Below are 12,703 nucleotides of genomic sequence, written 5' to 3'. Positions count from 1 at the left end.
GGTGAATTAGGCTTTCTCCAAGTATATCTTATACCATCTTATCCAAACATATTAGTTTTACTTTCATCTGTCCAATACCAGTCATAAAAGTCATCAAAAGTCATGTGTGCATGAAGTTTAGCATAATTTAAACGAGCTTGGCGGTGACGAGAAACTAACAATGGCTTCTTGATCTTTCTTCTGGATCGAAAACCAATTCTTTTGAGCTCTCTATTGACTGTCCGCACTAAAGCATGAGTCCCATAGCTGTTATTCATTAAATTAGTAACATCCTTTGCAGTTTTAGACTCTCCAGAAGCAATTAAACGAGCGATTGTTCTTTGGTCTCTTGGTGTAAAAATTTTCTTTCGACCACTTTTAGACTTATTTACTTCAAAATTATTGCGCAATTTGATTTTATATATAAGATTATGAGACTTTCCGAACTCAGCAGCGATTTCACGATAAGATTTTTTTTTTCTAGTTCAAGATTTTTTTTCCTCATGATGATAATAACAATACCTTTTTTTATGTTTTGTAAAGAAAATCAAACTTTAAATGATATTTAATCGTTAAAAATCTCTGAAAAGTTGATAACTCAATCATTTTAGTCATAAGGCTATTAATTTGTCGTTTGCCTAATTAACTGTGGACAAATATATTAATTGCTTTCATTCGCAACAAAATTGTCACCATTAGCTTTTAACATAAAAATTAAAAAAAAAATCAATACCTTTTAAATTTAACAAAAAGCAATATTTTTAGTTAGCTAAGTCTCAAATTTAATTAATAATACTAAAATTTCATTTTTCTTCACAGCTTTTCTATTAAAATATATATAAAATATTTTTCTGTTCAAACATGGTGACAATTTTGGCACATACTATATATATATATATATATATATATATATATATATATATATATATATATATATATATATATATATATATATATATATATATATATATATATATATATATATATGTGTATATATATATATGTGTATATATATATATATATATTTATATATATATATTTATATATATATATATATATATATATATATATATATATATATATATATATATATATATATATATATATAGTTGTTTTCAAAAATTTAGACGCAGTCGTTTTTTTTTACATATGTTAGAAAATACTTAAAATAAAAATAAAATAAAAGTGCTACCGTTATGTTTGATATATAATTTAATAGAGGAAGTGAAACTCTATTATAGAGTACCTTAATTTTTTTTACAGGACGTTTATTACTCATTCTATACCAGTTAACACAAAAAATTTAATTGATAAGCTTGATTTTATTTTATTCATAAATTTAGATGCACAATCAAAAAAGTCTTGTATCTTGTTAATTGATAGTTAATTAGTAGTTTTTTTCCCATATTTCTCATTAATAGGCCTAAATTAATTGATTTTGTCAAAAAACCTTATATAAATATAACTTACCTGGAATAAGTTAATCATTATTTAATAAATAAACTAAAGTTACGTTAGTTTTGCACTAAAAAGACGCGAAAAATGGGCAAAAGACGTATCACTCAAGGTTAAAGATGGCAAATTATTGCTCACATCAAAGAAGGAACCAAAAGTAATAGAGAAATCGCCAGGTTAATTGGAGTTTCTGAGAAATGCGTTTGGACAACGAAGCAAAACTTTCTTCACACTGGTGGTGCCAGCGAGAAAACGAGACCAAGTAGACCCTTGTCAACCACCAGAAAGGACGATAGTGCTCTTTTTAGACCTGTCAGAGCTAATCCAAGAATTAGTTACAAAGAATTGACCACAGAATTCAATACAACGCGAAATACATCTATTTCTCAAAGCACAGTTTGCCGAATACTTATCAAGTACAAGATTGGAGTCTACTTGAAGAAACCGCTCCTGCGTCCATATGATAAACAAAAGAGATTAAAATGGTGTCGTGAAAGAAGGTATTGGACAATAAAATAATGGAATAACATTATGTGGAGTGATGAGAGTAACCTTGAGTTTATCAATCGCAAATCTAACATAACAGTCAAAAGAATGGCTCACGAAAAGTATTACGCCAGGTACATTAGACCGACTGTAAAAAGTGAAGGAGGCTCGATAGGAATCTGGTCATGCTTCAATTACAAAGGTGTTGGTGTGTGCCCAACATACACCGGAAGAATCAACTCCAGAATATACGTAGAAGTAATGGAAAACAACCTAATTCCATCAATTGACCTGCTTATGCTCAATGATAAACCATGAAAACTTCAACAAGATGGCGCTACTGCACATACTGCATACTATACAAAGGAGTGGTTTAACGATAGTAATATCAAGACAATACCGTGGCCTCCATACTCACCTGATTTGAACCCGATTGAAAACATTTGGGCTTGGATTGACCGTGAATTGGCAAAGGTTCAAATTTCCACACTTGGCCAGCTGAAGGAGACCTGGTATAGGGTCCCAGAAGCGATGTGCAAAATTCTTGTTAAGTCTATGCCTAGAAGAGTTCTTAGTTGTATTAAAGCAAAAGGCGGATACACAAAATATTGATTGGTTCATAAATTCTCCTAATGTATCGTGCGTCTAAATAATAATTTTTTTCGTCTTATTTTTTTAATACCATGTAGTTGTACCTAATTATTATTTAGTATTTGTATTTTTTTTTTATAAATTTTGTATTTATTATTTTTTTGTAAATTTTGTATTTATCTAATTAATTGAAAAAAAGCTAAACCAAAATTTATTTTCGTTATTGTTTTATCGTTAAAAAATTTCTATTCTCAAATATGAGTGCGTCTAAATTTATGAAAACCACTGAATATATGTATATATATATATATATATATATATATATATATATATATATATATATATATATATATATATATATATATATATATATATATATATATATATATATATATATACATATATATATATATATATATATATATATATATATATATATATATATATATATATATATATATATATATATATATATATATATATATATTATAAAAGATTTAAATAAAATCACTTCAAGCAACTTTCTCAACATTGACACTTTTTAAAGTAATTTTAAAATATGTTCCACTTTTAGGGTTGAAACGATTTTTTAAAATTTATAATTTTTACTTAATGGATTGGAATGAAATGAGTATGAACGAATTCATGTGTCAAACACTCATTTAATGGTTTAGACAATATTTTTTTTAACAGCCCATTTATGTTTGAAGTTTGAAGTTTAGAGTCTTAATGGATAGAAAAAGCCCATATTCTGATTAATTTCTTTGTTACCTTCTTCGATTTTTTTCTTCAAAATATTATAAAATAGCTTTATTAAAAGAAATGGAGTCGGCATCATCTTTAACAATAACTTCCAAGTAGCTATATATATATATATATATATATATATATATATATATATATATATATATATATATACATATATATATATATATATATATATATATATATATATATATATATATTTATTAAGTTATAGCTTTAATCATTACTTTATTTTACTTTATGTTTTTTGCTGGCAACCTTTTTAATTTTTAATTTATCGCGTTATTTTTGTTTAGGGATGGAGGTTTAAAAAGAGAAGCAGTTCCTCCAAAATTTTTACAAGAACAGCAAAAAATATTAGCAAATAAAATTAATTGAATTTTATCTCATCTGCTGACGTGTACATATTCAGTACTGTTTCAAGAATCGACATTTTACTAATGGTGATAATGATAATATTTTTATGCATAATTTGTACAATAATTATATTTTTTCTTTTATTGAATATGTTTTTACATATAAAACACTTTGGTGATAAACCCAAAAATATATGAGCATATTAAATTCAAGGGTTCAATAGTAAATATATATTTTAGACATTTGCTTTTGAAATGTTATAATTAAATGTCATAAAATTTAAATTTTTTTGTTTGCTTTTGATGTTATGATTTTTACGATTGACTAGGTATAAAACTCTCGCCACATTCTCGAACTAAAGTTCCTGCCACATTCTCGACGATGTACGCTTTTTGTCGTTTTGTTAATTTTACTACATGACAATGTAGGGAAGACTATGCTCCTTTGATCCATAAATCCAGGGGAAAAAACAAGCAAATAAAAAATATACGAAAGACACTAATTTAGAGTTATCTCTGTTTATGTGTCTTATAAACTTTAATAAAGTATATTTGTTTTTATATTCGATATTAGTTCTACTATTATTTAGGAGTTTGTTATTAACATAAATCACCCTTGATCCTAAAATCAAGGGTGCATACTCTCCCCTACAACCCAAAATAAATCTTTTGCTTCTTTGGTGTCAACTTTCGTAAAAAAAATTCACTTCAAAATACTATAAGGACATCAAATAAGCTTTTCCTAATATAAGGAATGAAAGCAAAAATTTGTCTTCTAAAACTCTTTGTAATAGTCAGTTTATACGTGTAAAATCTGCTTTTCAAATAATTTACAACTAATCACAACATTTCTGTGACAATCAAGTTAATTGATTTCTGCAGCAGATCAGCATTAAAACTTAAAACTTAGAGTGCAGCAGCATAAAAAATGACTAAAATTGTGCACAAGTGGATAAATGCAAAAATTTTCACAAATTACTCAGAAATTTATGCTGATCATTTTGAGATATGGTGGCATAACCGGAACTGGCTCAAATCCAAAATGGTAGATACCGCCATTTTGGATTTACTGAAACCTTAATAAATCTTAAACCGTTAAACTAATCTTCACTAAAATCTCATGGAAGATAAATTGTATCAATTATATATTGACCGTTTTACTGGAAATGCCATGGATGCAAAGTCACAATGGTAAATTAGTGACTGCCGTCATCTTGAATGACACAGATTTACCTGGTAAAAACACAACAAAAGCAAATATTACATGCTCATATATGACTCAAGAAACTTGTTATCATGTAATAGAAATTTTGTAAATTAATAAATATTAACATTCATCCTCCTTTTACAACTGGGCTGTGGACCAGCTTCGGCGGTATAACTTTTTTTTTTAACTATGTTTAACAATCTGAATAACACATTTTCAGCAGCAAACAAGTTAAAATAAGTTGGTTTTTTTTTAATTATTATTCACCTTCCCAAGGCCGAGAAGGCCACTACAGCCGAGGAGGCTACTTTTGTGATTACAACCTCTCTCAGCTCTATAACTCTGAAACATGAACCTCGGCGAACAAGGCCGCTGCGCGGAGAAACAAGTTGAGCGCTGTACTACCAGGGACGTGGCGGGGATCGAACTCGGAACTTCTCGCTTATGAGGCGAGCACTCTACCACGACAACACTACTGCATAAGTTTTAATAAATATGATAAAAATGAAACATTTTTTTTAAAAAGTAAAATATAGTTGCATTTTAATATTTGGTACTTCACAACTGCAAAAACAATTACAGCAGCGTGTTCTACATCCGCACCGAATTAACACTCAGGACCGTATTTATCAGCTTCAGAAGCATCATCCATATAAAGTTTTTTATTAATTTTTATTAAAACGGTTTTGTCACAGATCACCGCGGAAGAGCATTTAATTAAAAAGTTCACGCCACCTTCCGTACCGATGGCTTGCTTTGAACTCTGGATCTTGCTTCTAAAATAAGTGTTCTAACCACTGCACCACAGCCGCCTAAACGATGGCAATCACTTCCTTCCAGCTTTTAACCCTAGTCACTTAGTCTCTAGATAAAAATGGAGATACTATCAACGAATGACTCCGAACATACGTCTAATACGCTGTACACTTCACATGCTGCATTATTGCATCACGTGTGGGTGGATTGTCGCCAATCTGTTTTTGTCATACAAAAAAATGATAAACAGCATTGTTTTGTCTGTCATTAGATTATAAGCTGCAGAAAGTGACATTCATCAGTTAATTATCAAAATAGGACCATGTAAACCATGCAATATTTTTATCTTTACAAATAACTTAGGTTGTATCGCTACCAGTAAATGCACGGAAAACTGGTAAAGCTTTTGATTTGAATAATTTAAGATTGTTGGCTATTTCTAGCACTGCAATGTGATGGAAATGCTTGCCTGCCTAAATGCAATCCACAGCTAATGTTGATACAACGAATATTGCTATGAAAAAGAAAACATCTGTATCTACTGTACGTATTGTAATAATTTTCTAACCAACCTTTGCTGCATGATATGCATATAAAATGAGGCAAGTGCCAGCCTTTTTGTGAGAACACGGCCTAAGATTTTTAAAGGCACAAGAGCTTAAAGACAGAACAAACATTTCAAATCAGTCAGCTCCAAAAGAAGACCTTAAACTAAGAGATTGATGGGAGATATGACTGACTTTCATCCTTAAAAGGTATTTCCAAAGTTTTCAAAAAATGTTTACTACAAGTTTACAACCAATGTATAGTCTGGAAAATAAATAATTGTTGCTTTAAGCTAATTTTAGGCTTATGCTTTTTTTATATAAGATTGCAATCGCCAAGTTCTCAACACGGAGAAGTTCTGTTTATCTTTCGCAGAGAACTTGCAAAAATAAACAGAATAAGCTTAATTTCCTTTATTGAACTCCAATAAGCTATCAAATGTGATAACAGGGATCTGTTTAGGATTAAGATAATAGATAAAACTTTTTATTACATCCATTGAGTACCAGTTCTCGGCAACACTATCGTAAGAATCCTAAAAAGGTGGCAACAATAAAATTATTGGCAAATTTTTTTCTGGATTGCTTATGCTATTGGTATGCTATGCAGACCATAAAAATTGTTCCACTGATTGCATATTTCATTTGATCCGTCAATTATGATCCTGTCTAACTTTTTTAAGCCACAAATATTTTTTATTGGTTATATGTTTCAACAAAACACCACTACCCGTGAATGGACCACTGTTCACCAGTATAGCTGGTCGATCTTTTTTTTTTTAACTATGGTAACATCTGATTATGTTTTCGATTTATTTTCTTACTAATATGAGAGTTAAAAAACAACCAGAACTGAAATTCCAGAACTGAAAATTATTAGGCTGCTTAGCTAATAAAATCGCTGTGCCATAAAATGCTCAATGAGCTGTCGTAGCTGTGAGGTTGTGGTAAGTATTATCAGTAAAAATTTGCTTTTGCAGTTTCAGATGACACACAACTTGATTACTGTTACATTAATCACACACTTCATTATCTATGATACACTAAAAACAAGATAAAGTAGCATATAAATAAGTGATCTTTTTTTTTTTTGTAGTTGTGTGCACAAGCAAACTAGCATACAGGGGTAATGGAGTTTTTTATGATTAAGTTTTTCTCGTGCAATCAACAGAAGAGTTGTATTTATCTGATCGCTTGTGTTTCATACTATTTAAAGCAAGTAGCTGGCTTATAGTAAGTGCAGCTGGTTTTGGCTTAGTTTGTATGTCAATAGTTTGAACTTCGAGTATCATAGTAACGAGTGTGAGGAGGTTTTTTAATACTGACCTTTCTTGACACTCTGGCTAAAATTTTAAAAGACTCGACGGTGTCAAATATGGTTTGCTGTATAGTCTGCGCGGTCTTTGACAAATAGATGTGTTCACAACGTTGTTGACGGGCTTTAAAACCAATCGCAACATATGCAATCAACATTTTTCCTTCGATTTTTTGTCATCTTCCTGCATAGTTTAGTTTTAAAGCTAGGCCATTTTTAAAACTGTTCTTAATAAATAACATATACAATCTTCTTCGTCTTTAACTCCAATTTGTTCCAAATAATTAACCTGCAAAAATATAGAACTTGGTGATAATTAAAGTTACTTTTGGTTAGACATAAATTAATATAATATATTATTTACTAAAAACCTTCAAAGAGTATTTTGTTTAAAGTACATGATTTGTATGAAGATATCATTAAAAATGCATAAACGGATTATAAAAAAATATTTACTATATGCTTAAGTAATATTGGCATATCTTGTAACTCTTTCTTATTATGATCAAAATCAAATTTGATGTGTTTTGAAGTTCTCCAAGTTGCTGATCAATGCTTTCCAATTGTGCAAATAATACCTGCATGTCTTTAGGTGATACAATTATATCTTGAAACAATAAAGTTAGTAATTAAGCCCCTATACAACAAATTACATAGAAGATTTAAAATTTATGATTGTAAATTCAATATTTCACTAATAAATAAAATAAAAATAAAGGCAGAAGAACAACATTCTTAATGATAAAAATATATACTTGCCTATGGATTCATGATATTTTTATGAAATATGGATTTTGCTGGTGTGCATTCAATTTCTGGCACTGACACAAAGCAATTCTTGTAAATGTTTAAGATAAACAAAACACTGCACTGTAAAATTAAAAACTTCATATTAAAATGTTTGAAGGTAATTTTTTTTTTAATATTTTTATTTTGGATATTAATAATAATACAACTTTTAAAAATGATATAATCTATAAAAAAAATTGTATTACCTTAGTCCATTAGATATTTCTAAATAAACGTTTATATAATGAATAATAATAAACCATTGGCAACTGTTAAAATTTTAAACTCATATGAATATTATGTTTTCTTTCTTGTGAGTTGATTTCAAATGAATTCCAAAGTTGGTCTAAGCTTTGATATTTGCACAATAAAACATTCATTAACACTCTGACTTTTTGATCATAATATATGAAAAAATTGTAAAAGTTAAAGCTATGAATAAAGATTTCCAATCTTTATTCATAGCTTTAACTTTTACTTACTGTCACCCCGTCAACTACAAGACTGTTGGATTTATAGCATCTCCCTCAATTTTCAGAACTGGGGTAGGATAGATTGGATCCTAATAAAGAGAAGCATTAACAAATATTGAAAATATTAACAAATATTGAAAATTGCATTAGTTAACTTTATTTAATAATAATAATAATAATAATAATAATAATAATAATAATATATATGCAAATAATTAGAATAAAAAAATATAAATGTTAAAAATATTCAAATGTATATAAAATAAAAAAGTTGACTTTAATTGTTTGAGTTTTTAAATAATAAAAAGTGAACTGAATTTTTTGTATCAATTTTTATTCAAATAAATGAATAATAAAATGATTAAGACGATAATGATATACAATCATTTAAATGAATATACTGATCAACAAAACTTACTAGCGTCATAGTGAATAAGATTGTTTCTTCGCCACAAAAAATGCTTGGAAGAATTAATGCATGAAGGTTTTCATTGTTGCTAAAAATAGGAAAATAAAATACATAATTCGAGTAACAATTAAATAATTTTAATGTTAAATTAACAATTATTACCACCACTAATCTCGTCCAGTACCTTATTGCACAATGTTTTCCATCTAGCTAACAGAGGTTTTTTTAAATCTATTAACTTCTTTATTCCTTCATTCCACCCAATAATAACAAGCAATTATTATCAATATCTTTATTTGTAATAGCTCTTGCTGCTGCAAAAAGCTACAAATTAAACAAAGAAAATGATATCACAAAGCCGCTAAATAAAGAAAAGAAAAAATTTACTCCCACCCTAACATTGCAGGGGCAATTCTAGGAAAATTTGGGAAGCGATACCCCAGAGCAGCATGAATAAAAACACAGACTAATAAAAAATTGAATTAATACAGAAATATTAATCTTGATTTTCCCACGCCAACGAACAAAAAAAAAATCCAACTAATAGTCTTACTTAGTTTTATTATAATTTTAATTTTGTTATGTATTTTATATATAATTTGTGTTTATTTAAAGGATATTTCTTTATAAAAGTAATATAACAAATGAAATTTCAGGATTTGTGTTAAATGAGATAATTATTGCTCATATCATGAAAATTGCAGTTTTAAAACAACACTAACAGAGCAATATAGATTTAAAATAAATAATAAACTACTTACAACTTTTTTATGGTAAAGTGCTGGGAATTTATTTAGGACACCCCAAGTTCGTTCATATTGGCATGTATATTTTAATGCCTTAATTGACAAGACAATCTGGTGAGCCAAAAATTCTTTATCAGGTCACAGTTTTTGACACTCATTAACCATGCTTTTTATAACATCTTGAGTTATACCATCATCCACATTCTATATTATATAATTAAAATATGGTAAGTAATTTTTTCATATAAACATGTACTATATATGCAGCAAAATCATGCTTACCTTATCACTTGAATGATGGCAGTGACGTTTTGTTGAGTACAGATTAGTAGACTCATTCAGCAAATCAGAGTTACGTTTATGACCAGAATTCTAGAGTACTTTATCTTAAACTGTTCAACTTGCTCATCATTTAGAAAAGGGTGTCTAGCTTATTTAAATTTTGCCTTCAACAAATGCACAAAAAGTTCCTGACAATAGAATAAAAGAAAAACTTCTTTAGCTATATAATTTTGTAACATCATTAATATTATTAGTTTTAATTATACAGTTAAATACTCACAGAGCCATTGCAGTGATGAGGTCTTAGAGAAGGATACCTTAGGAAAAGCTCATTTGCTATTTTGTAGAAGTTACTTGAACTTGGAAATCTATAAAGCATTCACTTTGGTGAAAATCAATAAAATATTTTATTTCAATTTTTATTAGATTGAAGAGATTTAGAAGTCACACAAAAAAAGTTGAAAGAAATCACACAAAATAAGTCACAAAAAAAGCTGAAAGAAAATATATTTCAATCAATATTGTTATATGTTCTTTTTTTTTTGAATATTGATAAAAATTTACTTAAATTATAATTTATTTATAGTTATTTAAATATTATATTTACTGATTTTTAGTTATTCATTTTGTTCATAAATTTAAATTTTAAAAACAAAAAGACTATCCAAAATAATGATTACAATGTTTTCTCTTAACTTTTTTTTGTGACTTAGGTACTTTTACTATTCAGAATACTTGCTCCTAATTCTAGGCAATATATAATTATTCCATTGATTTATTCTAAGAGAGTAGTTATTGTTAACATTTTTTCGTAAATTTATTATTAAAGGTTTTTGGAATCAGGCTGTTATTATATCTATACATAAAAATTAAGTGTTGGTAAATATTATCTTCATATATACTCATCATTTGCATGTCTTTCATTAGTGGTTTTGCATGTTCATATTTTTTTTCTTATATATAAGTCTGCATGCATGTTTTTGTAGAGAATTTTTTTTTAAGTTTTGTTGGTTGAGTACTAGCCCATGTTATATTGGAATAGTAAATAAAACAATGTATTAGGCCAAAATATACTAGTTTCAGACTGATGTTACATATTGGCGAATACGGTACATCAAACCAATTGTTTTACTAATTTTTGATTGGATATAATTTATGTGAGGAAGCCATGATAAATTTTCATCAATAAGAATTCCTCAGAATTTTATTGACTTTTTTTTTTTCGATTAGTTTATCATCTAAAATTAAATCTGGTAATTTTAAGGGAAGGTTTTCCTGTTGTGATTTTTTGTGGAATAGAGTATACTTTGTTTTATCTACATTGAGTGACAGTTTATTAGCCTTAAGCCATTCATTGACAGTCAGAGTAAAGTTGCCTAATATCACTGTTCGATAAAAAAAGATTTGTTGCGGAAAAAAAATTATGCGTGGAGTTCCGTTGCGGAACTCCACGCATAATTTTTATTTCACCTGATTCCTTATTAATAACATATTGTTTTCTTTCAGTGAGGTAACTTTTTAACCAATCATAGATTTTATTTATTACTCCATAGTGTTTAATTTTTTCTAAAAGAATGAGGTGATCAACCGTATCAAATGCTTTTGATAGAGTAAAGTTATTGTTTTCGAATCCTTTAGTAATTTGGTCTACTATTTCAATTATTGCGTGTTCAGTTGAATGGGTTTTTCGAAAACCAAACTGTTTTGTGTAAAATAAATTATTTTCATTAAAATGGTTATAAATTCTATTATAGATTACACGTTCGAATATTTTGGAAAATACAGAAAGTACTGATACAGGTCTATAAATAGAGATTTCTGATTGATCATTGTTTTTGTAAATTGGGCAAATTTTTGCCAACTTTAGTGCTTCAGGGAAAATACCTTCATTAATTGAAAGTTTTATAATATGGATTAAAGGTCATCAACGTCATTAAAGCCAGGTGATTTATTTTTTTTAAGAAAAGAAAAGGCTGTTTCATATTCTTTAAGAGAAAAGTCGCTATCGTGAAGTATTACGTCATTTAACGATTTAAGATATAGTTGAAATGAGTTGGGTGTGGTTATAATTTTTTTAGCAAGGTTCGGGCCAATGTTTGTAAAGTATTTATTTAACTCATTCGAGATTTTTAAAGGAAAATAAATAACAGTTTTATTAATATTTTTTCTTTGAGGCAGTAAAGCCGTAGTTATTTTGTTTCTTCACATTATATTATTAATTACAACCCAAGTTTTTTTTACATCGATATTGTTTTTTGTAAGTTCTTCACTATAATAGTTTTTTTTAGCTTTCATGAGAAGATTTTCGTAAAATTTCGTATATTTTTTGTATATTTTTTCATTATCTTCACTTCTGTTTTTCAAAAATTTATTGTAAAGTTTTTGTTTATTTTTTGAACATTTTATTAGAGTTTTATTCATCCAAGGATTTAGTATGGTTTTTTTTTTATTATTTTTAATTCATATGGGCACGTTTTGTTATATATATCAAGAAATGTTTGTAGAAAAATATGAAAAGCTGTATTATCACATTTAAAAACCTTGCTTTA

The 12,703-nt window shown here is 27.9% G+C and overlaps 1 protein-coding gene and 1 long non-coding RNA gene across 2 annotated transcripts in view; one reads left to right on the top strand and one right to left on the bottom strand.

The window, feature by feature from the left end:
* The window catches only part of LOC100209188 (glycerol-3-phosphate acyltransferase 3), a 40,065-nt gene extending 36,135 nt beyond the window's left edge, over positions 1–3,930 (top strand). The window contains exon 15 of the mRNA XM_065792776.1: positions 3,573–3,930. Coding sequence (XP_065648848.1) covers positions 3,573–3,654 — 82 coding nt within the window. The 3' untranslated portion in view covers positions 3,655–3,930. The remainder of the gene's footprint in view (positions 1–3,572) is intronic.
* Positions 3,931–8,727: 4,797 nt separating this feature from the next.
* LOC136077693 (uncharacterized) lies at positions 8,728–10,653 on the bottom strand. The gene is made up of 6 exons (XR_010637193.1): positions 10,435–10,653; positions 10,155–10,342; positions 9,888–10,076; positions 9,311–9,450; positions 9,136–9,214; positions 8,728–8,806 (listed from the first exon to the last, which is right to left on the bottom strand). It is a non-coding gene; the product is annotated as an uncharacterized LOC136077693 (long non-coding RNA).
* Positions 10,654–12,703: the final 2,050 nt, after the last annotated feature.

This window comes from Hydra vulgaris, chromosome 03, assembly GCF_038396675.1.
Source record: "Hydra vulgaris chromosome 03, alternate assembly HydraT2T_AEP".
NCBI classification, from domain to species: Eukaryota; Metazoa; Cnidaria; class Hydrozoa; order Anthoathecata; family Hydridae; genus Hydra; species Hydra vulgaris.
The sequence above is the reverse complement of the archived record's forward strand: the minus strand, read 5'-3'. Positions and strand labels throughout refer to the sequence as shown.